The sequence below is a fragment of the Magnolia sinica genome, chromosome 13, assembly GCF_029962835.1.
Source record: "Magnolia sinica isolate HGM2019 chromosome 13, MsV1, whole genome shotgun sequence".
Classification (NCBI taxonomy): Eukaryota; Viridiplantae; Streptophyta; class Magnoliopsida; order Magnoliales; family Magnoliaceae; genus Magnolia; species Magnolia sinica.
Window position 1 is genome coordinate 9154904 of NC_080585.1, and position 27850 is coordinate 9182753.

The following is a 27850-nucleotide window of genomic DNA, read 5'->3' on the forward strand; positions in this document are numbered from 1 at the left end:
GTGACACTGGTATACAACTATCGATACCATCCAAATTATGGGTTCAACCGTGGCTTGAGAATATCTCTAAATTCACATTGATCGAGTAATTCTAACCATCCAATTAGTGGCTATTAAATGGATATCCAAAAATCTAAAAGTAAAACAATGAGCGGTCCAAATTTGAATAAAAAATCATATGCTTATTATTTTCTCAAAGCTTTTTTTTTTTCGTTTATGCTACATCCACAGTTGGGTCAGCAATTTGGACAGTCTCGATTACACTACAGCTATGCCATGTACCAAAAAAATCAGTTAGTTTCGCTCCTCACTTGCGCCACAATACGTTCCGGTATTGTTTTAGCCGTCCATTTGTTTTGGTATGTTGTCCCCACAAGATGAGAAGCTCAGGTCTCTCACACGTATTCCATGTTGGCATACATGTACTCCATGTTGGTACGTATGCACGCGAGAGGATCTGCAGGATTCCTACACGCGTGTAGAATACCGAATATGGCGTGTCGCTTCCCGCCTAGTGAGGTTTGCTAAGCCCACACGCGCGTGAACCCGTCCCATCAACTCGCAAGAACTCGTGTGATTATAATATATTTTTAAGATCCGAACTTTCCATCAGGAGGGCCATTAATGGAATTTCCTTTTTAAAAATAATAAGATCTTTTCAACACCAAATTAGGTCACATTTTACCAAAATAATGGACGACCAATGAGTAGCAGTTCAATAATTTTTACAGAGCCATTTTCAGAAAGAAAAAAAAAGGTATTTATAGAGTATAGAAAAAATGATAGAAGATCTGATCTTTCAAACGTGTCCCATATTGGTATGTGTGCATGCGTGTAGATTACGGGCTTCACACGCGTGTGAGTTCCGCTGACTTCCGGTGGACGTTATAAATTTCGCTCTCTGACTTCCCTCCATTTAGCTACGCATTTCGTTAATCTCCGCTCTCAAAAAGCCAACACTCTCTTCTAACAAACAACTCGATCTTCCTCTTCAAGAATCAAAGAAAAGAAAGAATTCTAGAAAATCAAGAAATCAGGGAAGGAATCAAGATTCGAGAGAGAGAGAACTCTCCAAGACCCAATCTCCAATCTCTCCATCTTCGCGTTTGGTAGGTGAGAGCAATTGGTACTTATCAATCCCACCATCATCCCTATATTGCCCTCTACCTGTTTGCTTTCTTTCCAAAAGAATCTCTCCCTGTAAGAGAGAGCCTTTGCTGTTATATGCATGTGCAACCCCGAACTAGCTGTAGCGCATGGGACGTAAGAAGAGCAAACTGCAGTCACGCGCCGCACCCCTGAAAGAACCACCAGCATCCCCACCCGCCCCCACCTCTTTAGTCCAAGATGAGCTGTCCAATCCGTCCCCATCCAATCAAGCCGAACCCACCACCCCTCTTTCTGACTTTGTAAAGCTTGAGTGCGAACGGGCCCTTTCTGCACTTCGCCGTGGGAACCACAGCAAAGCCCTGAAGCTCATGAAAGAGTTGACGCAGAGCCATAAAAGATCCGCGCTCCTGCACTGCATCCATGGCACTATTTCCGCCAAGGTGGCGGCCCTTATCGAGGAACCTGCCATCAAGAACCGCCACCTCAAGAATGCTATCGAGTCTGCAAGAAAGGCTGTTTCTCTGTCGCCCAACTCCATCAGGTACGCATACTTCCACGCAAACCTCCTCTATGGGTTGGCGGCCGCCAATGACGGGAAGGGCTATGATGAGGTGGTGAAGGAGTGTGAGCGGGCCCTGTTAATTTCCAACCCGGTCGATCCCGCCAAGGAGAGCTTGCAGGACGAGATTGATTGGATTGATGAGATTGAGCCAGAGCTTTCAATGCCTGATGCCCGGATTGCCCATGTCCAGCAAGAGCTCCGGCACCTTACCAAGAAATCAAACATCGCATTAGTCTTGATATGGCTAATGAATCAGGAGGAGCCGCAAAAGGAGAAGTTCAGGCTGATCCCGGTTCATGAGTTGGAGGACCCAATGGGGGGGACAGACGTGCCCATCAGGATCAAGAAGGCAGACAAGACGCAGGAAGAGCGGCGGAAGGAGATTGAAGCCCAAGTGGCAGCTGCGAGCCTCCTGCAGCTGAAATCGGATTCACCAAAGCCCCAGCTAGATGATGATCGAATCTTCTTTGAATCTTCTTATGGGCCCCTGGACAGATTGGCCGACAAGCGGAACCTTGCAGAACATCAGATGATTACAAATTTGGACCTCAAGATTAATACAGTTCAGAAGTATTGGAACACGTTGAGTGTCGAGAAGAAACAGAGTTTTCTTGAAGTGAGTTTTCACGATCTCAGGGCCCACTACGCATCAGCAAAGGATGGGTTAGCAACAGATGTGCTTTCGGAAGCTCTCTCATTTGCTGAGAGTAACAAGACCTGGAAGTTCTGGGCCTGCTGCAGCTGCGGTGAGAAGTTCATGGACTGCGAATCCCATAAGCAGCATGTGTGGGTGCACATTGGCAATCTCTTCCTGGAAATGCAGCCAGACTTGCCCAAAGAGCCTGACAGTGGCTGGGTTGATATGCTTCTTAATGGTTGTTGGGAACCGGTCGATCTCCTTGCTGCTATGAAAATTCTCAAAAATCGGGCAAGACACCAACCTCTCAGAACAGTTGACTCCTCCGATGTTGGCACCCATATTGATGTGAGCAACAAGGATCATTTATCTGACAATTTGGGCTCAAAAGGTACATCAGAAGTTCAGGCAGTGGATGTGGAGTCTGAGGCAGGAGTGGTATGCAGTGGAAGCCTTGTGGAAAGTGGAAGCCACAGTGGCATTTCCAGCTCTGGTAATGAACAGAGGGTGTTGGCATATCCCAGCTTACAAAGATGGCCATTGGTTGATGATCCCAAACGTTCCAAACTCCTTAAAGAAATTCATCGCATGTTTGAGTTGCTTCTGAAGCACAAGTGTCTCGCTGATAGTCATGTCAAGTACGTGATACAATACTCCATGTATGAGCTTCGGGGCCTTGCACCAGGTTTGAAATTGCAAATGCATGGGCTGGACCAGACACCTGTCTGCATTTGCTTCTTGAGTGCTACCCAGCTTTGGAAGACAATCCTCTTCTTGCAGGAGCTCCTGAATTCGTGTCGGTTAGGTAGCGAATCTGAGAAGACCACCTCAGCAGATGATACCCGTGGTATCGACACTCTGGTAAGTGATGTTCTAGAGGGGATTACTCTCAGTGATGATTCATATCATCTCATTTTAAACGAGTGTTTGTTGACAGCTGGAGTTATTTCTAATAAAGCTGAAGATGCTAGCATTGGTGATGGTAGGGCAGTTGCTGTTCTTGGTGAAGATGGAGGGCCACACGGGGATGCCTTTTTATCCTGGATGTTTGCCTCTTCTTCAACTGATGTAGAACCTGTACAATGGACTCGTCTGAGGGAAGACAGAGGCCGTCGGGGAATGGAGATTCTTCAAAGGCTTGAGAAGGAGTTTAAACACTTAAAGAAACTCTGTGAAAAGAAGCGTGAACGTCTGAACTTTGTGAAGGCTTTGAATGCTATTCTAAACCTCTGTTTCCAAGAACATGCAAAAAAGGATCGCTCTGTGGAATACGTTGCTCAAAGTCACGAAGCTCTCTTGAGGAACCGGCAGAGCGAGCTTGCAGAAAGAAAAGATGATCCAGTGTTGATCAATAGTGAGCTGATTACTAGTGAGCTGATTACTATTTCACTTGTTCTTAAAGAATGTCAGGCTTCCAATGTTACTCAATCTGGACAACCTGGCGTCCTTTCCCATTTTTGTGATTTGGAGTCCAGCAACGAGGAGGATTTGAGAATGCAGGACAACCCACATCAAACTGACAAGAGCATACTATTAGGAATAAGAAACTTAAAGGCAAAGTTCTCTCTGGAGGTTTGTTTGCTCTACCTGAATCTTTAAAGCAGAAATGCCATTTCGTTGAAGTCTTACTAGTAGGGTGCTGTCCTGCAGATCGGTAAACTTGATGCAAGGATCAGGCAGAACCTCACTGACATTCAGCAGTTGGAACATGAACTTGAGGTCATCTCTGCCTTTGATTACCGGGAAATTCTGTTCTTCCTTGTGAAGGCATTCTTGCGGGTCTGTATTGATTTGGTTTAACAGTTCTCCATTATATCTGCCACCTCTTGGGCGTGCCACATTGAGCTCAAGTTTAAATGTTCTTGTTGGTTATCTTCCTTTGGCAGGCACATTTGGAGGATCTAGTTGACAAAGATGCCAATGAGAAATCTGATGCTGCTAGAGAAGCCCTTCTAGAGCTTTCACTTGAGACCAAGAACCTTATCAACAAAGGAGGTGGTAATTCAAAACAGATTCAGGAGAAGTCGAAGAAAAAGAAAAACAAAAAGGATTATAGAAGAGCTAAGGATCTAAAGGTTTCAGATGTGTTGGGCCTGGTTTTCTTTTCTTAGGACCCTATCATTTTATACCCTCTCATGATGTAGTGCTAATCTTTACAGGGTTTTGGTCATGACAAAGAGATTCTCTCTCATCAGGAAACTGCAGAACAAGTGTAAGTTTCTCTAATGGATGGATGAGATATAGATAGGTAGATATGGAGAGAGAGAGAGGGAGAGAGAGAGAGAGCAATGATCTTGTAGTGTCGGGAAAAAGTGCGCTCCATGTGCTGTGTATGCCATCCAAACTGTCCATTAGATGTGCCCCCATGCTTGGCCTACATCCCAAAAACAAACGACAATCAAACCATCATGTGGGCACACCAGATAAAACAATAGAAAAACACACAAAACCCTACAAATTTATGTGGTACAACCCACCTGATGAATGGATTTTGTGAGGTGTTCCATTTTCAGTGTGGGACAAAACTGATGCACGGGTTGGATGCCATATAAACACCCTGGCGAGCCTCTCACTGATTTTTGAGGCTTTTGGGTGCTTGCCATGTTGTACGGGACGGCAAACGATCTTGTAGTGTTAGACACTGTCATAACTTATGCTAGTATCAAGAAAAATGGGGCCTACCATGATGCATGCATGTCACTTCATGCCAACCATCAGTTGGGCCCTTCTAAGTTTGGCACAGACCCAAAATAAGGCCGATCCACCATAGGGAACAGTTGGGAAGGGACACCTGCTATTAAAGCTTCCAGATTGTGTGTGGGGCTTGGCGTGGTAGTGGTGTGTATATGCCATCCAATCCATTCTTCAGACTTGCCCCACCAAGATGAAGGGACACCCAAAAATCAGCTATTTCAAAACTCAGGTGGGCAACATCACGTGAATTTAGCATTTTTTTAGGCATGATTTTACATTGTTCCCTATTGTATGTTTACGTACGTTCCACTTAAGTTTTGGATCTTCCTGGTTTTTGGGTTCCAGTCTGAACATGAGAGGGCACACATGATGGACAGAGTGGATGTGATGCCCATATCATGGTGGAGACCGCACAGCTTGAAACTACTTTGAGTTACAGACTTAACAGTATAGTTAACTAAGGGATCATTTCATCCATGGAGTTGAACTTTGTGGGGCCGAGCACGATGTGTACATGATATCATTCTCCGTCCATTGGTTTTCACTGCCTAATGTTTGCCGTAGAGCCTAAAAATAGGTCAATCTGAAACTCAGGTGCCCCACACCATGTGGAACAATGCCAAATCACACCTCAAACCTCTCTAAGTCCACATGGTGCGACTTGTGAGCCACCTCAGATTTGGAACCACCTTTTTTTTCCGGATGCCCCTTGTTGATGGGGCACACTTGATTATTGGCTTGATGGCATATATAAAACAATTGGCACCACACACCAGTTCTGAAAGGTTTCTGCAGTTCATGTCTCCATCCCCAGGGTTCCACATGGTGTGGCCCACCTGAGGTTTGGTTTGGGCTGATTTTTAGTCCCAAGGGCTAATGTCAATAAATGTACCTGGTGGATGGGTAGATATGATGTATGCATCGAAGTCTTTCTTTGTGTCCCCTTAACACTACTTCAGGAATTTGGCATGTAACCCAATTTCTATTTGTTCCTTGCTGCAGTACCTTGTTTCGTGCAACTGATGCTAATCAGAGAGAGTCCAAGATTGTAGTTACTGAAAGTGGTGATAACTTGAAACAACTAGAAGAGGAGTTTAGCCGTAAGATTGAGCTTGAAGCAGATGGAAAAAAGGTTGAGGAAACTCTTGAGTATCAAATGCGAATAGAAAATGAGCCTAAACAGAAATGCCTAGCAGTAGAATATGAGAAGGGAAGTGGGAAGAATGTAACAGAGGGATCATTAATTGATGCAAAGTCCAACATTGGTTACCAAGATCCACTTGAGCAGTTACAACATAGTAAGCAAGGAAACATACACAGTGAAGGCTCTCCAGTTAGTTCGAAGGGGATTGAGCTTGCTGGCTCCCAATCTCCACAAGCTTTGATTCTCATGGGCAATCAGAATATTGAATTGATATTTGGTTCTATTACACCTGATTTACTTCTGAAGTCAAAAGTACAGAAAGTCTCATTTAGCTATGATGCGAAGCCTCAGGAACCTTACACTGATCTGGATGTATCCGTGGGTTGTGGGTTGCCAAAAGATTCAGCAAGCTCGCACACAAAATCTGTTGAGAAGACTGCAATCCCTGGTAAATCTTCTACCTATGGCAGTGTGAGGACTAAAAGACAAATTAGTCAGACAAGCTTGCGTTTAGTGTTTGTTCATTACTATGATTTCCTTACCGTTAAGATTGATAATTTTGTAAGAAATGGGTTTTCATATCCTGTCTTTTCAGGCCCATTGAAACAAGTAATTTCAGAAGATGGTGTTTCACAGACCAGAAGGCATGAACATAGTCAGAACCCTACGGGTGATGGAAATTCTCAAACCCTGTCTAGGGAAGAAAACCATGAACCCAACCTTTTGCAATGTGAAGGAAGCATCAAAAAGCAAACTCATCCTATGGATAAGGATTATTTTCCTGGTGGCTGCAGTAAGTATGGCTGAATTCTTGTGTTTTTGTTTACTTGGCTCAATATGTGCTAGAGAGTTTGAATTAATTCTAGAACATGGAACTAACATGATGATTGTTTACTTTGCAAATTAGTCGATCCACATGTAGGAGATAATGAAACAAAGGCACTAAGACAGATACATGCAGAGGAGCATGATGAGGACGGATTCCAAGCTGACCTTGAAAAATCTGTACAAGAGACAATTGGTAACTGTCATATCACTTTACACATCCTTATATACTCATTCTGTTCCTTTTTTTCATTCTCGTTTAAATTGAGATTACCTACTTAGGGCATTGTTTTATATCAAGTTTATATGCGACTTCATTCAAGTTTATACATTATTTCATTCAGACCTTTGGCTTTCCCAGATACCAGAAGGTAAGAGCATGACGAGCACTTTATGAAAAAAAGGAAAGTGAGTAATTCATGCTTGATTAGTTTAGAACTTCTTGAGTCATCCTTCTCAACTAATCAGTTGATGAGAAAACCTTGTATTGGTCCATATAGGTATTCTATAACTGTAATGGTGGCCATAAAGGCTGCTACCATTACCATTACCATATGGGGATTAATGGCCATTATTGTCCTCTCTTTTTTTTTGCCTAAACAAAAACTGTATCAGCCTCATAACGGACCGTTATGGGGCTGTTACAGTTCATTTTTTCTGTAACAGCTGTTACTGCCGGTACAATCCCATAATGTGTAACAGTTGCCACCGTTACTGACACGTAATAGCTGTTAAGGCACACCTTCTATATAGGGTACTCTCCTCCACTCCTAGATGCATCTTGTTTCCTTTTACAAAATTTACCAAAGTAAATACATTACAATTTTTTATCTAAAAACTACTTGAATATTACAATTTTATTAAAACACCTAAATCTCACCGTTTTTTGCGAAAAGACACCTCATGTACTGCTATTACCTTCTCCATTAACTTGCATATGTAATGACAATTTTACCCAAGGTATTCAAAACGGTTATGTAATGGCTGTTACGGAAACGATGGCCCATAATGGCCATTATGAGGCCAATACAGTTTAAAAAATGGCTGTAACGGTCGTTAAGGGAACCGTAATGGCCATTACGGCTTGTATTGTAACTGTAAAGATGATGGCCTTTCTGGCCACTGTTGCCATCATTGAATACCTTGACTTTACCCTCGAGAGCTATTTCCATTTCTCCACATTGGAATAAAATCTTCCACAACACTCAATTTACACAACACGTGAAACACCCGAGCTTGTCGACCCACCATGCTATATATGTAAAATCTACCCTATCCATCAGATTTTGTCCTTGATTCTAAGACTTGGAGAAAATAATCAACAAGACCCACTCACTACTCAAGTGGGCCAACTATATGTTTGTGTGCGTGGCCACCGTGGTGTATGTCTTTCATCAGACCTGTTAATCAGGTATAAGTCACCAAGATGAAGTGAGAATACAAGAATCAGCTTGTTCCAAATATCAGGCAGGCCACACCATGCGAACTTAGAGGTTTTAGGAGCAGTTTTACATTTTTCCCATTGTTGTGGCCCATTAAAGTCTTTATTGGCCTAATCTTTTGTATGTACAGTTCAAATGATTCTTCTGATGCATAGAGTGGACTTACATATAAAACATGGTGGGCTCCATAGAGCTTGGGTGTTTCACGCACATAAAACAGGTATTGTAGATGATTACAATCCCTACAAATCAAAAAATCACTCTCCTCTTTAAGGGTATGCCAATTTCATAGTGTAGAGCCATACACCATAAGATGCCTACAAATGTGCACATATGAAACAATTTTATAAGATTTGACCTTTGAGGAGGAGAGGTCATCTCTCTCTCTCTCTCTCTCTCTCTCTCTCTCTCTCTCTCTCTCTCTCTCTCTCTCTCTCTACCCTAATACCTTCGGCATAGGATCTATCTATAAGTAGGAGCTAGGGTTTCAAGGAGAGACCATGCTCTACCACCCTACAAACTTTGGTATGCCCTACTACACTAAAGCATATCCTACCTAATCATCAAAATTGCTAGGTCAACCCAACACATTTTGTCTTGACGAAGCCTGTAAATGATTACTTCTTTATCATGATTTGACTCGAACCGACCTTTCCTGAAAATGATAGGCAATCCAACTTCCCATCCAGACCCAACAAAGTCTTGTTCGACCCTCGTCCAATTCAATACATTCCTTTATCTACGATAGGTGGAAAATACTGAAGTCACTTCACAATTGATTGAAAGAGGTGGGTGCATAGAGGAACTCTAACGAGAAAGCAAGCAGGATGACTATCTCTTCGAATCATTCTATACAATGAATGAAATTAGAGTTCTTTATTCTACTATTGTTTTCTTTAAGAAACCAATCGCCTTTAGATATTAGATAGGTGGCAGTTCGCCCTTGGTACATTATTGGGCAAACCAAAATAATTGAATGGTACCTTTAGTGTCCCAACTCAACGGTAACCATGTACCGAAATTGACTCAATTTCTCCATTAACCATGGTCATCCTTGATCCAATTCCCATGCAAATCACGTGATGGACCACAAGATCTCAACAGTCGAAATTACCAAGTAGTAAAAACAAAAGATCAATAGTTGAAAACATTCACGAAACCATTTAAAAAATTGTGTCAGGCATAGTGAAAAACCACTTGATGTATGGTTCAAGCTACCAGATCTTAGCCATAAGAATGTTCTTAGGTAATCAATGAATTCTTTGTTGGATCATATGCCTCAACTGCATCCTAAGTATGAACCCAGAACAACCACATATGACTCACTATAATTGACTTCGTGATGTAGGCCAAAGCACTTTGCATTAGGGACTAGTCAAAGGTAGTTCATACACAAGTCGATATGGACCTAGCATGATGGGCCTCTCGATCTGGATACTTGAATTGATCATCCAATGTAAGCAACAAATGGGTCTAACACCAAGATCCTATTTCTATAATATTAACAATCCCATTTGAGGTAGCCCAAAGGCAACGAATGGTGGAGACCTTCCATCCCGATTCATCATTGGTCCCCTCGCATAGGATGACCAAATAAGAACAATCACTGGTTCATCGTAAAACCTGCTAGAAGGTCATGAAACAACAGGGTATTAAGATCCATAGAACACAACTTTCCCTTTACTAGTGACCATTGTGCCTCAACTCAAGTTCCCGAGGAAACCCCCTCCTTTAAGCCATATACACGTATGATTTAAGATAGGTGGAAGTTGACTGGAGAAGAAATCTGCAAGAGGAAGAGGAAGAGGAGGTGGAGAGAAAGAGAGAGACTCGGGCAACTTGTATTATGTATGTTAGTCACTTGACTAACTCACACGCGCACGCGTGCACGCACACACACACACACAATATATATATTAACTTAAAAGAGACAAAATGCTCCACAGGAATACAAAACATATATACACACAAACACAGTTACATGTATTTCCACACTCCCCTCTAGCTGAAGCACGGATATAGATCATGCCCAACTTGGAATACATATAAAAAAGATGATGATGATCAACATCGGTCGTTGCTACCCCTTAAACACAACATAGCAAAGGGGTCCTCACTCTTGCTCGGGTGGTAGACTATCATGAGTTTCAACACCCGATCAAGGGTTCGAGTACCCATAGGTGGTGAAATTCCACTAGTGTGAGTGTGTGGGGTGTGTGTGTGTGTGTGTGTGTAAAAGATAAATAAATAAAAACATAGCAAGATACAAGATCTTCGATTGTTGGTTGTCTATAGAATATAGCTTGAACTCTCTTCATTCGTTGAATTTTCTCTTCAAATAGGAGGCCACAACCATCGAGTCACCAACTCATCATCCACATGCAAAATTCTCTCACAAACTCGTGTAACATTGCATAATAAATGAGTCAACTACACTCACAACACTTGGGAGAATACACACACAATAACATGTGAAGACATATGTGCAACACGATGTGAGTGAAATTATACTCACAACTAACAATAAGGGCCTAATAAAGGAAGAGATTATGAATGGAAAGGGAAAGTTCCACTACTTGTAAAAAACCCCATGTCAAGTTGAGCAAAGCATAACGTTGAACAGTTTTTGTTTGCAGTACCTCTAACTACAAAACAAGAACATCAAAATTAAAGTGATTTTACATCTTATTTCACTACTCCATAACATCCAAACAATAAGGAATAAAGAAATTCCAGCAAAAATTGAAAAACAATGGACAATGACACCCATTCATCACCAAAAAAATTTGCCATAACAGACCCAAATCTCAACGAAACTTCACGATTCTTGTTTCTGGTGATGGAAAATGATCAACTGCACCTACTCCATGTGGAAAATCTACCTAAAAATCCCCAAAAAAATAGCACAACAAGAATATCGAAAGCTGAACTTTTTCTGATTTTTCTCTATTTTCGCTAAAACCAATTTTTCAATTTATTTTTTAAAAAAGAAAAGAAAAAAACACCATTATTCTTCTAAGATCATTATCTTCCAGATCCCATATTTTTCTGCTTCAAAAGGACTACCTATCCGTACCCTGTTGACATCCTCAGCAACGGATGATGTCGGCAGTGGGCCCCACTTTCGTAGGTTGAGATTAGAGCCACAAATCGCTCTGATACTAAGTGGAAGTTGATTTGAGAAGAAATCTGCGAGAGGAAGTGGAGAGAGAGAAAGGCTAGAACAACTTGTGTTGTGTATGTTAGTCACTTGACTAACACACACACCTATATATAAACTTAAAAGAGACATACAATGCTCCATAAGAGTATAAAACATACATACACACACAAACACAATTACATGTATTTCCATAAGATATACCTTCATACTAGTTATGAAATTAATTTACATGTCCGCACATGACCCATGGTCTTTATGATCTACGAATGAGATCATAAATTCAATGGTTAAGTTCAACACATTGGCTTTTCAAGGCATGCAACACTAATAATGAATCCAGCTGACCTCCTACATTTAGTATATACCATGGATGTCATAATTAAATGGTGAGAAACTTTACACGTTTATAATTATATGGGTTACAAGTTACAACGAGGTATGCAGTTGTCCTAGGGGGAGATGAATTTGGTCACAACAAACACAGTCCATGGATCTTGGTACGCTAAATGTCCATGACCACTGTAGCAGGGTTGGGCAACCAATAATCATGTTTTGTGGTGATCTTGTGTGTTAGGAACCAACAACGACTTGGGTTGGATAGTCTCATGTCTCCACTATTAGGCTCTTGATGCTTTGTGATGCAGGACATGAAATTAAATATGACATGCAAGATTTCAAGCTTTAGATCATACCAATTTTAAACAATCACAAAATTCGACGTCCCACATATGATCAAACATTCAACAAGGGGAATCTACGGGGGGTTCAAGCCTACACACGTTAGGGCTGGATCAAATAAAATTATAAACCAAACAATTCCCAAAGGAATGTAGATTCATCCACTCTTGCAAAGGATTATTCCCCAATTCAAGAGATTCATCATATTTCAATTCGATATAAGTCTAGGGTTTACAAAAGTGGGAAAGAACTTGGAATTTAGGATTATCTAGGGTTAGGGATTTAAGGCGAGAGGAGAGAAATAGAGGAGAGAGAAGAACCTGAGACAGTCCACACGTGTGGATAGCAGTCCGGCGCAGACGCACATGCGTGGGTTCCTGTCAGCACATGTGCGGGGCCCACGAAACTAGAAATGGCCACTTAGGGTGTGGTCAGCCAAGGGTGGCCCACTCACACACCAAATCTCACGTCGATCTGCTGTCCAATTTGTGCGTGGTGATCTGCCGAAGTTTCAGCCCCCTGGAGGGCCAAAATTTAAAAATCTGTTGTAGAGGAGAACTTGGGCACAAAAAGGGGTGGATTTGAAGATGGGATGGCTGTGGGAGATGATGGATGTGGGGTGTAGGAGATGGGGATGGTTTGAGATGGTTGTGGCTTCTCACCACGGTAGTTAGCCCTTCGAAGAAGGGAGGGTTTTGCACCCAATTAGATTCTTCAACTCAAAAAACTAGAGAAGAAGGAAAAACGCAGAATTTCATTCATAAACTTCAATGAAAAAGGGCCTACGTGGGGTTGCCTATTTATAAGAAAAACCCTAAACCCTAAAAGCCGCGCCATGTGCGCACACTAATACTTAGAGACAAAGTAACAAAAATAACAACTAATCAACGCAATCAAAACCATTCACAATGTTTCTAATAACGATAATAACCAAAACTCAAAATCCTAGATCATCTAGGGTAGTAGGCCACGATCATGGGATCCAATGGTGGAATCCACATAATGATCGGGTCCACTTCAATGCTCCATAGCACAGCCCCCTAACTAGGAGGTCCTCCATAGATGTCGTCGTCAATCCAGATCGATAGTGGGGCCTTCCTCCTCCTTGAGTACGTGTGTAGAGTTGGGGGCGTGCATGTGCGCATGATGTCCTCATCACTTTACCTCACCCCACATGGGGAGTGTGAGTGTGTTGGGAACCAACAACGACTTGGGTTGGATAGTCTCATGTCTCCACTATTAGGCTCTCGATGCTTTACCTTACCCCACATGGGGAGTGTGAGTGTTTAATATGTATGCATGTTATTATGTTTATGCTTGAGTAGACGCTTGCATCTGAGGATGGCATCAAGTCTCCGATTCAGGAGACCCAACATGTCCAAATTGGTATAACTTGATCATGTACTAGCTTTGACTCATTCTTATACTTGAGGTCGTGTTGGGACTTAATGGTCTTAGTGTTTCGTGCTTTAGCTTGCCCTATGGAGTTACACTAGATCTGTCCTCAGACATGCTTGATTTCATGTTTGGAGTGCAACATTGCAACCAATTCGGAAGAAATTGGGAAATTTTTGAATTTTCCCCAACTTTCCCCAAATCGGACCACATACAGTCAAATTTTGAAATTATAGCGTATGTGATGATCATTTCATCAAATACTCCTAAATACTTCGAAATTAGTCTCAATTGACAACTGGATAAAGGCAAATTTTGAAGGAAGAAAAAAAAAACGTGGAGAACGTGAAGAACCAATGGATATCGAAATCAAACCTCCAAACATGAAGAACCAATGGATTTGTAACCATTTGACACTGATTTAATATAATTTCAACAAAAAAGGGACCGGAAATTAAAAATGTTCATTGGATCGAACATGTGGGATATATTGGCACTACTTGTGCATTCGTATATCACGGGTGGGATACAAGATATATCGTGGGATATATTAGGCGATATCGTCAATATTTAAAACATTGCGTACAACAAGTATGATGGTGGCCTAGTTCTTATGGGCAACAATCATGCCTGTAAGATAATATGAATTGGTTTGGTTCGCATCAGAATGTCTGATGGGGTGGAGCATATTCTGACCAATGTGAGGCACGTTTCGAACTTAAAGAAGAATCTGATCTGTAGGAGCTCTTAAGGCACTCAGATGCAAATTCTCCAGTTATGAAGGTATCTTGAAAGTTTCAAAATGGGTACTCACTGTTATGAAGGCATAGCGGAGCAGAAACCTTTACAGGTTGATCGAGAGCACTATATCGGGTGGAGCTGAAAGATCTGTAGTGGAATCCAAATCAGCACGCGTGTGGCATACGTGCCTAGGCAAAATGAGCGAACACGATATGAAGGTACTTCTTGATCATGGTTTAATTGCTCATTTTAAAAGTTTTGACTTAGATATAAGTGAGCATTGCATATACAGGAAATAGTCAAGGTTATTTTTTAAAACTAGGAAACATGCTAGTAAAGGACGGCTTAATTATATGCACTTGGATGTGTGGGGACTATCGCCTGTTATTTCTGGAGGAGAGTCGTCATTCTTTGTCACATTCATTGACGACTTCTCTAGAAAGGTGTGGGTCTATTTCATGAAACATAAATCCAGTGTTTTTGTCACTTTCAAAGTAGGGAAAGTAATGGTCGAAAAGCAGAAAGGGCAAAAGTTGAAAATTCTGAAGACCGATAACAACGGAGAGTTTACTTCCAAGGAATTTAATCAATTTCATAAGAACGAGGGGATTGTGAGCCATAACATAGTGAAGCATACACTAGAGCACAATGGTGTGGCGGAACGTATGAATCAGACTCTTCTGAAAAGAGCCTGAAGTATGTTGAGTAATGTTGGGTTAGGCAAGGAGCTATGGGTTGAGGCCATTAACACGGTGATGTAGGAACGATGCATGAACTCAAAAAATGTGAGAGATCAATCAGTAAAATTAAATTAATTAATGAAAATCACAAAACTTGCTACCATCATCACAAATACCAAGATTCCAAAAGGAGATCATGATGCAAGACAATTAACCACTTGCTCTAAAAGCTCGAACTGTTAGAGTATGGTGAATTAATTCCCTTATCTCATAGCCCAAGCCCCACATCGCATGGGTTAGGACTTCGGCCGAACCCCCCTCGTGGGCCCCAAATCACATGGGTACTGCCTTACAGGGGCCACCCACCCCAAGTGTGTCCCTGCATCTCACGAGCTACCCCAGTCGAGCCCGGTGTGAAACGCTCATTAATCACCCCCGGTGAGAAGTCTCGAACACGAGACCTCCCCTGTAGGCCCCAAATCACATGGGTCACCCACCCTGAGTGTGTCCCCGCATTTCACGGGCTGCCCCACTCAAGCCCGATGTGAAAATGCCCCTGCATTAATCACCTCCGGTGAGGAGTCTCGAACACAAGACCTCCCGCTTAATACCAATTTGAATTTGATGCAGGACAATTAACCACTTGCTATAAAAGCTCGAACTGTTAGAGTATGGCGAATTAATTCCCTTATCTCATAGCACAAGCCCCACATTGCATGGGTTAGGACCTCGGCCGCGTGGGCCGCAAATCACATGGGTACTGCCTCACATGGGTCGCCCACCCCAAGTGTGTCCCCGCATCCCACAGGCTACCCCACTCGAGCCCGGTGTGAAATGCGCATTAATCACCCCCGGTGAGGAGTCTCGAACACGAGACCTCCCCCATGGGCCCCAAATCACATGGGTCACTCACTCCGAGTGTGTCCCCAAATCCCACAGGCTACCCCACTCGAGCCCAGTGTGAAAATGTCCCTGCATTAGATCATGCATAATTTAAGCCTAGGTTGCCAAGCATCATCCTATAAGACCATTAGATATGGGAAACTAGGATCTAATGGATGTAAAAACATCCAAATAGCATAGGGTTAAGCCTATTTTAAAGAGGAAGGTCTAACACTACCTAGGGTTTACTAGATTTGGGTGTGTGAGAAGCTCGGGTTTAGGGAAATTGGGAAAAACTTGAAATTAGAGTTTTATTGGGTAAATCGAATAAAGGGATTGGTTGTTTAGGCTTTAATTAGAGGGGAATGAGAGTTTTGGATGTAAGGAGGTTAGGGATTTTAAGGGAATTGAGAGATTTAAAGATCTAGGGTTTGGGAATTTGGGGAAATTGGGAGATTTGGAAATTCTAAGGTTAGGGTTTAGAGGTATGAAGGAAGGGTTTTTTCTTATAAAAGTAGTGGAAGGCCAAAGGGACAATGGTGGGACTATACAACAACCCTATGGGTTCAAACATGTGACCGTACGGTCACACGTGTGGGCTAGGTAGTTTGGGTTTTGGGTTTTTTAGGGTTCGGCTTGTCGAGAAGGGTATAAAAGGAGGAGAATAGGAGGGTTGTTGATGAATTTGGAGAAAGGGGGAAGAAGAAAAGAAGAAACTTGAAGGAATACCTCGATTGTGGATAGAGAGATGTGGGTGTGGGGATAGAAGGAAGCATCGCACTTCCATTGATGAAGATAAGCTTCGCACCAATCTTCCTTCCAAGTCACATGAAAGACATCCTCATATCACATGAAGATTGGGGGAGAAAACAAAAGAGTTCTCTTCTTCTTTTTTTTCACAAAAGCAGGCAATAAGGAGGTCTTTCATGTGAATTTTGACCAAAATAACCCTAGTCTAATGAAAAATCAAATAGAATCACTCATAAGGTATCCATAGCATAAATCAATCATAATTAAATCCTAAAACATAATTATATCCTATGATGATGAAAATTGCCCATGATCAACAACCCAAACATGCAATCCACGAGATCCAACGGCCCGATCGTCATGTCCCTCAAATCTGACGGTCCAAATCACTCCCTAAAGCACTTCATGTGCATCTTCCCAGTGTGGGGTCTTCTAAATGCTCACACATGCACATGGGGTCTTCAACATGAACATGGGTTCTCGCCTAGCCACAAAGAAATTGGTGCAGCCCGCCTCCTCCTTTGATACGTACACGAAGGTGTACGTGATGTGATGCCCTCATCACACAGCTTGCTATTTAGTGAATCGATCTCTACCTACGCCGATTGATTGTAAATTTCCTAAAGAAGTATGAAGTGGTCATGATGTTGACTACTCGAGACTGCGGATTTTTTGTCGTGATGCTTATTCTCATGTACTCTCAGTTGAGAAAGATAAGTTAGACCAAAGGGCGAAAAGTGTACTTTTGTCGACTATGGTGATGGCTTGAAAGGATACAAACTGTATGACCTGGTTTCATGCAAGATCATATTTAGTTGGGACGTCAATTTCAATGAGGGTTCCTTGTTCCGCAAGGATGAGCACAAGGAAACGGAAATTTTGGTTATTGACATTGAAATAAATAAAGTTGAAACACTTGAAGAAGCTGAGCCGCATGAAGAGGTGGTGGCACCACCTGTCAAAAGAAATCCACCAAGGGATCGCAAGAGTTCCATTTAGATACAGGGATGACTCAAATGTTGCAATCGCTCTTATTACGGATGAGGGGGATCGGTCTACTTTCCAAGAAGCATTAGAAGACACAAATGCTAAGAAATGGATGGCGGCAATGCATGATGAGATGGATTCTCTCGACAAGAATGAAATGTGGGAGCTGATGGAGCTACACGTTGGACAAAAAGTGAATTGGTACAAGTGGTTTTTCTGCAAAAATTTGGATAAGTATAAAAAGATACTGGTTGCGAAGGGCTATGCTCAAAAAGAGGGTGTCGACTTTGGTGAGATATTCGCACCTATCATCAAGCAAGTATCTATCAGATTTGTATTGGCGTTGGTTGCCCAATACAATCTGAAAGTGGAATAACTAAATGTTAATATTGCGTTTTTATATGGGGAACTAGAAGAACGGATCTACATGAAGCAACCTTAAGAGTTTGAGGTGCAGGGAGTAGAGAATAAGGTTTGTAGGTTAAAGAGGCCATTGTACGGCCCGAAACAGTTGCCTAAGAAGTGGTGCAAAAAGTTTGATTCTTTCATGTTAAGCCAGCGGTTTATCATAAGTGAGTTCGATTATTGTGTCTATTTCATATTACTGAGTGATGGGGAATTCATTATTCTGGTGTTGTATGTTGATGTATTCTTATCACCAACCATAGCATGTCTGAAATCAACATATTGAAGGCTTAGTTATCGAGGACATTCGTAAAAGATCTAAGGGCTGCAAAAAGAATTCTCGGCATCGACTTACATAGAGACAGGGAAAGAAGCATGTTATGGTTGTCTTAAGAAGAGTATCTTGAGAAGGTTTTGGTCAAGTTCGAACTCGAAAAGGCTTAAACTGGTTAGCAAGTCCCACCCTACCCACTTTCGGCTTTCTTCTGAACAATGTCCTACATTAGATGAAGAAAAATAGTACATGTCTCGTGTGCCCTACTTGAGCGAGGTTGGTAGTATTATGTACGCCATGATCTGTACTAGACAGGATATTTCACATGTAGTAGATGTTGTGAGCAAATACATGTCAAACCCCCGCAAACAACACTGGGAGGCAGTGAAATGGCTACTTCGTTACACACGAGGTACAACGGATTATGTCTTGACATTCAGAATTTCTAAGGAGAAACTTATAGGTTATGTGGATGTGGATTATGTTGGTAATATGGACATTAAAAGGTCGACTTCAGGTTACTCGTTCGTGTTAGCGGGTAAAGCGATCAATTAGATGTTAAAGCTTCAATCTGTGGTTGCACTTTACACAACCGAGGTGGAATATATGGCAGTGACAAAAACATTTAAGAAAGTTGTTTGGTTAAAAGGAATGATGAATGAGTTAGGGCTTCAACAGGAATTTATGCCTGTGTATTGTGACAGCGAAAGCGCGACTAATTTGGTAAAGAACTCGGTGTACCATTCCCGAACTAAACAGTGATGTTCGTCATCATTTTTTCCGGCAGATGCTAGAGGAAGGCGGTGTTACTCTTGAGAATATTCACACCAGTGAGAATCTAACGTAGATGCTTATGAAGGTGGTTCCTGCAAAGAAGTTAAGGTTTTTCTCGACTTCTCTGGGCTTAGCAAAGAAGAAATGAAGGTGGAGTATGCACGAAAAGCGATGATGATGGTGCTACTATGAAGGAGAGTAGAGATGGTGACAGTAACTGGAGCTTGAAGATTAAAGCCACGGTAGAGATTGTTGATAGAAGTACCTTTAATCTGATCCAGTGTTGTTCAGCAATCGAGGAATTCTTGGGTCAACCAAAGCACGTTGTGATGTTCCTGGCCGACCGAGATCTGTTTTGGCTAACCGAGAGACTGTTGACGTCTCGCTCAACCAAAGGTGCAAGCAAGCGGAATGCGTAAGTGCCAATTTTTGCTTTTAATTTCGTATGGAAGTGTATAAATAGCTTTTAATTACGTAATTAAGGGAGAACAAAAGGAGCTTAGCATGTTTTCAAGGGTTTTGAGGGTCAAGCTAGGGTTTTTCATATGTAAGTTGTTCCATCTCTTGTAAATTTCTGATTATAGTGTGTTGTTCATCGCTTGGTGCTGTGGTTTTTTTCCACGAGGGTTTTTCTATGTAAAATTCATGCGTTCTCCGTGGTTGCTTGAATTTTTCTTTCCCTATTGCGTTGTGTGATTTTGTCTGAGGTTACTTCCACACCGGACAAGTCGTGTTAAGGCTTGTCGCGTCCCCAACATATATCAAAGTTTGTAGGGACGAAGAACACCATAACAAGTGCGTCCCTCTGCAACCTACTCCTCATAAATAGATCATATCCCAAGGAGAGGAGAAGAGGAGAGAGCTTGGATTGAGAGAAGAGAAAAGAAGAAGAGAGAATTTCCTCTCTCTATGTCTCTTCTTCCATCTATCACACGTGTGCATGTAAGGCCCTTGTGGACAACTCTCTAGGTGTGCATGCCCAATCCTATAGTGGGCTTGTATATCTCTTTGTTGAGATAGATTGGGGAGAGATCTCCTATATTAGAGAAGTGGCATCGGCAATCTTCAAGCAATCAAGGGACACAATTCAAGGTAAGATCTCCACCCTTGGTTTGCGTTATTTTTAGGAATTTGATTGTATCTAAATGGGGATCCTAAAAATCTAATCTGAAAATTTTCAAAAGTTTATGCTTCCTTTTCTTTCAAAAAACAGCATCATGGACATGGTTGGTTTTATAGCAATCCTATAAAATTTTCCCTTCAATATCACGAAGAATAGCTGTAACAACAACAATTCCCTCATTTCTTTCATGAGATAAGATTAGTTATTTCTCGATGATTTATATATTCTTAATATATCTAATTTATGCACACATTTATTACATGCAATGTTTTAAATATCTTTATCGCGAATGTATCGCGCCCTTGGGATATATCGGTTATATCGGTAATGTATCACTATTTTTGGAAAACATGGGAAATTGATTGTTGAAAAAGACATCAATACACACTTAGAAATCAAAACATTACCAAAAAAAAAAAAGTGCACATAATAGGGGTTTCCTTTGTATTGGGGTCTTAATATATGTGCTTTCCAACTGAACTGATGGAAGTATATTCAAATTCTATTCATATAATTTATAAATGTTAGAAGACATGTATGGAAAAACAAGCAATACATTCAAAAGCAAAAGAAAAATCACTAGATTGGGTTACATACATGTTTAATTTTATGTTTGGATACAAAGATTGCAACTAACCCATCTCCCCCAAATCTCGAAATCGAGTTCCAAATCCATAATTTTTCATGGAAAATATGAAGAATCATAGATTTGTAACCATTTGACACTGGTTTAATGTGATTTACAACAAAAATGTGGATCAAAAAATAAAAATGCTCACTGGATCGAATAGGTAGGATATATTGGCACTACATGTGTGTTTCGTATCGCACAGGTGGGATACAAGATATATCATGGGATTATATCGGTTGATATCGTAGATATTTAAAACATTGATTACATGTTGTAACCCATATTTACAAAACAATATATTTTCATTAAGGAAATGAGGGAATTGTTGCTCTTATGGTTGTTCTTCATGAGTTAAATATCATTACCTTAAGAGAAGATAAGAAGTGTTAGAAGTGGTCAACAGCCAGATGCCTTTCCTCCAAATCTACTCTCTAAAATGTGGTGAATCAAGCCATTATTCCTCCTAAGATTCAAGCATTTGTGTGGCTAGCCACAGTGAATAAAGTCCTAATTGTGAATAATCTCGAGGACAGGAAACCTTGCATCAAGTTTACTAAGCTCATGTCCTTATGCAGTAGCCTCATAAAGCAAACCAAAGCAGTATCAATTGGGATCTCTTTATCCATGCGTCCTCAGGCTAAGGGATTTGGCAGAGCTAGTGCAAGTGCAACCACAAGTATCTTTTGGTTTGGGCATGATGGGCCTTCCAACCTAGTTACTTGCAAGAGATCATGCCGATGTAAGTGATCAATGGCCCCCATCTAGGGAACTATCCATGACACACTCACATGCTCATGTGTAGTAAGGCAAAAGGCACCCCGACACCGAGTCGGGCCCTAACAGTGGAGATTGTCCATCCTGACACCAAGTTAGTCTCCTCACACAAGATGACCAATCTGAATGAGACAGGCATGTCTAAGGACTTGTATGATCATGGCCAAGGCATTGAGATTCCTGTATCACAACTCTCCCTTGGCTACCGGCCATTGTGTCCAATCTTAGGGTGCCTAAGGACAACAGAGGTAACCTCACAAACCCAGTAGAATAAACATGTTCTGCTCACATTAACTAGGCCAATGAATAAATGAGTAATCCATGAAAAAAAATAAAAAAACCAGGTCAAGGAGCAATCAAACACTAGTTTTCCAGGGCATTACCTACAGTTTGTTGTAGTAGTAGATCTTCTCTGTCTCCAAAATCTCAAGTTACCTGTCAGCTAACATGCCTCTCATTAGACCGCTAAAATGTCTTTTGGCTAGGTTACTACGCTTCTTCTTCTTCTTCTTCTTCTTCTTTTTTCTTGTTGTTGCTACTATAACTACTATGTTTATGATAAAAAGAAGGAAAGAAATGAAAAAACTAAAGTTACATATTATGTAAAAAGTACTCATGTCATTGTTTCCCACTTTCTTATTACCTGGAGTCTGTTACCAACAATGACTGCAGTGGGATTTTATTGTAAATTTCCTTCATTTTTCCAGACACGTTCGGAGCACAAAAAGATTTGCTAGAAGAGATATCTACAACAACGAACGATGATTGTAGGGATTCACATTATGAAGTTGGAATCAACATTGAGAGTGGAAGAGGTGCATTCGGAACAGGGCTGAAAAATGATGCCGGTGACTACAATTGCTTTTTAAATGTAATTATACAGGTTGGCATTTCATAATGTTCTGAGAGCAAGTGATTATCAATGTGTTCAATTTGAATTTCATTGTGATATCTTTCTATTCTAGAGCCTGATGGGTTTTCATCCCATGAAAATTCAGTCCCTGTGGCATGTTAGACGGTTTCGAGAGGAGTTCCTGAAGACATCGAAATCACTGCACCAGCATGTCGGAGATCCTTGTGTTGTCTGTGCATTACATGATATTTTTACAGCCCTGAGCATAACATCTGCAAAAACACAGACAGAAGCAATTGCTCCTACTTCTCTGAGAATTGCTTTAGGCAAATTGTATCCTGATAGCAATTTCTGTCAGGTGGTAAGTTCACATGAGTGTGCAGCTATCTCACTATATTATTTTTGACCTGTACTCATAATCTAAAACCTTTATGTGATGATTCGTATAGAACATCCTTCGTTTACATTCATGCTATATTGAGTAGTTACAATTCCTTTATTTTAGTAGACCTTAATAGGTTTTATGCAACTTTCAGGGGCAGATGAACGATGCTTCTGAAGTACTAGCTGTAATCTTTGACTGCCTACATAGGTCATTTACTTCTAGTTCTGGTGCTTCCGATTCTAAATCAGAAGAAAGTAAGACGGGCTCCTGGGATTGTGCAAGCAAAGTTTGTATAGCACATACTCTTTTTGGGATGGATATCTTAGAACAGATGAAATGTGATAGCTGCTGTGTGGAGTCTAGATGTTTAAAGTACACTTCATTTTTTCACCATATCAATGCCAATTTACTTCGAACAATGAAGGTTTGTTTCTCTGACATACAATTTGTTTAGAATAACCTTCTCTGACCATTTAAAGATAGTTGGGGGCAGTTAACAGCATTTCAAATACTGATTTTTCAAAAGCTCCTTTTGAATTTAGTTTTAAGATTTCCCACTCACCATTCATGAATGTTGTTGGAGACATGATTCCATGGACTCTTAGTGAACAATTGACATGCACAATCTTTCCCAAATTTTAATTGTGGAAGTCACAAAAGATGCAAGAGAGAGAGAGAGAGAGAGAGAGAGAGAGAGAGAGAGAGAGAGAGCACCTTATGCGAATTTATTAATGGTTTCTTCTTCTTACAGTTTACATCTTCAGGTAGCTCTCTTGATGAGCTTTTGAAGCTTGTGGAGATGAATCATCAGTTACCTTGTGATCCAGAGGCTGGTGGCTGTGGAAAGCAGAACTCTATCCATCACATTCTTTCTACAGCTCCACATGTATTCACAGCAGGTTTATTACTGTCAGTCAAGTTGGGGGATCTGTTATCTTGCTAAAAGATAAATTCTTAATCAAATATCTGCATACATACCTGGTTTGATTGTTGCAGTCGTAGGCTGGAAGAATACACAAGAAAGTGAGAATGATGTGTCAGCTACATTGGCAGCCATTACCACTGAGTTAGATATTGGTGTACTGTATCATGGTCTGGGTCAGGGGAACAGACATTGCCTGATTTCAGTGGTATGTTAGGGTAAACTTTACAATCAGCAGTTAAGTAGTTTTTGATATAGCCATTGATCTTATATTGTCTTCTTCTTCTTCTTTTTTTACTGCAGTTAACAAAAAGCAACTCTGGTTTTCCATTACCTGGTTCTCAATAATTTTGAAGCTGATTCTTAATTATGAATTCTAATTTGAAGTAATTTGGCACATGTTTCTAAGATACTTCCTCTCTATAGCTAGTTCAAAAAATTTTGCTGCATATTTTTGCTATCTTTTCTATGTTGGAGCATTCTGTTAATGACAGTTTTTTACCTTTAGAAGCATTAGCTACTTCCATTAGAAATCCAATTACTCCTATGTGTAACATAGCTCAGGAAGAAATTTGGCCACATAAATATCCTGTGTAAAAGGGTTGCAAATACTTTTCTGGAGTCTGCCACTGTGGTCTACCGTTACTAGTGGCACCCTCTATTCCTTTCACAAGTTCCGTAGAGGTAGTGAGAGGTGGGTGTTCTTCGAAGTGCCTCCTTAAATGATGTCATGCTTATTTAACTCGGAAGTCAAGATTCACAACTTTCCATATGTTAGAATCATCAGTCACTGTGTCCGATACCTGCAAGTCCAGTCAGGCAAATTGACCAACTTATTCAAAACATAAAAGTCGAGCTTTTTTTGAGATGAGAATTCTTCAAGACCTTCAAGACCACCCTTCCGTGCCATGTGTGTCAATCCTATGGCACTATGTGACATCCCCATGTTAAAATCATTATAGTGCCATAAGGAAAAGGCTTCAATTCTTGATCTGCCAAACTTGTTGAATGTGATGATGCTAGACAAGAATATCTGGTTTCAGCGTCAGTTCCAAAACCCATAAGCAGAAAATGGATTGTGTAAGAGAAGATCTGGGCAAAAGCACCCCACACCTGGCTGATGCCTGCCTTAGAGAACCATGGGATTTATGGATATTTGGCTTGAAACTATCCATATCATCTTTTGTAGCTGAATTGCTTTTACCACTCAATACAAAATCGAAGTTAAGCATGGTGGGTATAAGGCCTTGTTCTTCGAAGCACGTCCTAAAATGATTTCGTGCTTATTTGACTTGGAAATCAAGATTCACAACTTGCCATTTGTTAGAATTATCAATCACTGTGTCAAATACATATACGTTCGGTTAGACAAATTGGCCTACTTGTTCAAAACATAGAAGCGAAGATTTTTTTTCAACTCATGAATCCTTCAATTGTAATCTCAAGAATCTGGAGGCAGCGAACTCAGTTGCAAAACTTAGGGACATTTTTTAAGAACAGAGAGAGAGAGAGAGAGAGAGAGAGAGAGAGAGAGAGAGAGATAAATCGTTTTTTTGTTGTTCTTAAAACCAGATTAGAGTTGGTCTATTTATAGACCACGATTGGGTGCTTAAAGCACCGTTTCAAATGGGTTAGATCTGTTGGGTTTGAACCCAACTGGTGCAACCACCCAAACATACGTGCCACTGTTTTGAAAATTTGCGCAAAACTGACAAGTGCGAGTAAACTTGCGGAGTGCAGAACAAAACCGTTAGCACAAGTGTACTCTCAGTCCACACATAGACCCAAACCCAGACCCAGACCCGGCCTAGCTCCCCATGCACGCGCATTGTAAAGAGATGGTCCAACCCAAATTGGTTATTCCTACTTGGTGGCTCAAGCCTTATACAAAGCACATCTCTCATATACATTAAATTTCTTTGGTTCTTTCCGATGTGGGACAAGAGAGATACACTTAAAACAAAAACACTTTCAAAAAAAAAACAATGGATGGAAAATTGAATTTGAAACAAAAACATTTTAAAAAGAATGGGTGCTAATACCTTGTTATCTTTTCCCCGTCATAACTCATAATCACCCATGCAAACCTACGTTTCATCAATAACTTGGAATTTTTTTCCAGTGTGCCGTGTGCTTTGTTTTTGTTTGTTCCACCTCCGATTGCTCAATTTTTGAATTGATGTAACATGAAAAGGAACTAGTGCCAGGTGTGGTTTCAAAAAAAAAAAAGATTTGCTAGCAAAGATTGCCCTCTTATCTCAGTGGTTCTCTACTTTTCCATCTCTACCATGCACATGGAATATTTCTAGGGTATTGGGACCATTGATCTTGTGAGCCACTACATTGAAATGCCATATACCTTAAAAATCACTGTGATCAGACAATTTTGGCAGTCCAATTAACCTAGTATTTTTTCATTGAAATTGGACTGATTATATATTTATTATTGTTGCTAACAAAAATTGAACTGTCCATTCATAGAGAACCAATGCAATAGCCAAAAGATAATATGATTGCTGTGTTTTTCCGGCTATGGCATAATAGACTGATCCCAGGTCCCAACTACCATGGACATTATGGGGGTGGGTTGGGATGGAGAGAACAAGATACACTCTTTGGTGAGCCTTACATATTTGTTTTTACCACTGAATACAAAATTGAAGTGAAGCATAGTAGGTATGAGGGCCTGTTTTCATAGTCCAGTCTGTTTTGTTTTGAGCAGGAGATGACACCATATACATTTTGCATAAACCAAACATCAAACTCTTTGGATTCAAATCCTTTTGGACAAAAAGTCTAGAAAAGGTCATGGTTCACCTGCCATCCAAACAAGCCATAAATATAGCCTATCTAGTCAAACAATTCATCAGCATAATCACACATCTATTGCAAGCAAACCATGTATATGTTTCAGATGTTGTGACCTTTGGATATTACAAGAGTTATATCCTTCAGATTCAATCACTGTCAAGCTTTCTTTTCGATATTGGATAAACTAAGATAACTATTTGCACCATTTTGCCCGCTAACTATTGTTCTTCATTTTCAGGTTTGCTATTATGGGCAACACTATTTCTGCTTCGCTTACAGTCATGAGCATGAACGGTGGGTCATGTACAATGATACAACTGTGAAGGTAAGGTGATTCTCTGTCCTGTTCATTATTCTCATATCAGGGTCCTCTGATCCCATTCGATCGTGGGCAGGTGATTGGTGGCTGGGACGACGTTCTTACCATGTGTAAGGAAGGGAATATGCAACCTCAGGTTCTTTTTTTTGAGGCTATAAATTAGCTATTCGGAGAAGAAACCTACTCTTCTTGCCAATTACCTCACTACAATCTGGTTTAACTTGTCAGTTGCACTCTGTACCATAGATATAGGCATTCGTTTCTTTTTCCTTTTTTCCACCTTTGATGATGCATCTCCTGTCATGGTGAGTCAAGCAAATTGGCTTTAGGCAAACACACATAGAAAACGGTTTGTTTTGGGAAATTAGATGATTGAAGAGATGAAAGTATAGCTATCAATGTCTATGAGGCCAGCTCCGTTTCAGCACATGTAGGTTCCTGTATTTTCATCTAATAAGGTGGTGCAGCAAGACCAAGTTTTAAATGGCATGGATGCATAAAGAGTGCTTATCGTGGCATGAACTAGGAACGGCAATGACACTACTAGCCTTGAACATGTGAGGCGGATTGTTGGGAGAGAATGGAATCCTGCAGAAGACAAGACTTGTTTGCGTCACGGAAGTGATTTCTTTTTACAGTGAGTTGAGGTCTTTACTGTAGCTATGATTGTTATATGCATGATGATGAAGAAAAATGTATCTTTCGAATTGCCTTCATTTCAGTTAAATTCTTGAATAAACCACAATTTGAGCAATCTTTATCTGTAGAAGAGCTACTGTACATATAGACATCAATGGAAAATCGAGAAATAAGAGATTGTACATGTTTGGAATACTGTTTTGCTTTCTTCTTTTTTCCCCCTTTTTTCTTTGCTCGAATGATATTGCAA

General features: G+C 40.8%; 1 protein-coding gene across 1 annotated transcript; it reads left to right on the top strand.

Moving 5' to 3' along the window:
- The first annotated feature begins 703 nt into the window (after positions 1-703).
- On the top strand, positions 704-27795 carry LOC131222711 (uncharacterized). Its single transcript, XM_058217877.1, has 14 exons — positions 704-3881; positions 3960-4088; positions 4196-4384; positions 4469-4521; positions 6006-6595; positions 6743-6940; positions 7055-7168; positions 22379-22554; positions 22670-22885; positions 23061-23333; positions 23661-23808; positions 23906-24039; positions 26881-26967; positions 27038-27795. Exons 1-14 carry the CDS (start codon positions 1257-1259, stop codon positions 27122-27124), a joined length of 5019 nt encoding a protein of 1672 aa, XP_058073860.1. The 5' UTR covers positions 704-1256; the 3' UTR covers positions 27125-27795.
- The last annotated feature ends 55 nt before the right edge of the window (positions 27796-27850 follow it).

Coding starts and splice junctions, on each gene's coding strand:
- LOC131222711 (XM_058217877.1), top strand. CDS start 1,257: ATGGGACGTAAGAAGAGCAAACTGCAGTCACGCGCCGCACCCCTGAAA. Junction 3,882..3,959: donor AGGCAAAGTTCTCTCTGGAG/GTTTGTTTGCTC, acceptor GCTGTCCTGCAG/ATCGGTAAACTTGATGCAAG. Junction 4,385..4,468: donor GAAGAGCTAAGGATCTAAAG/GTTTCAGATGTG, acceptor TAATCTTTACAG/GGTTTTGGTCATGACAAAGA.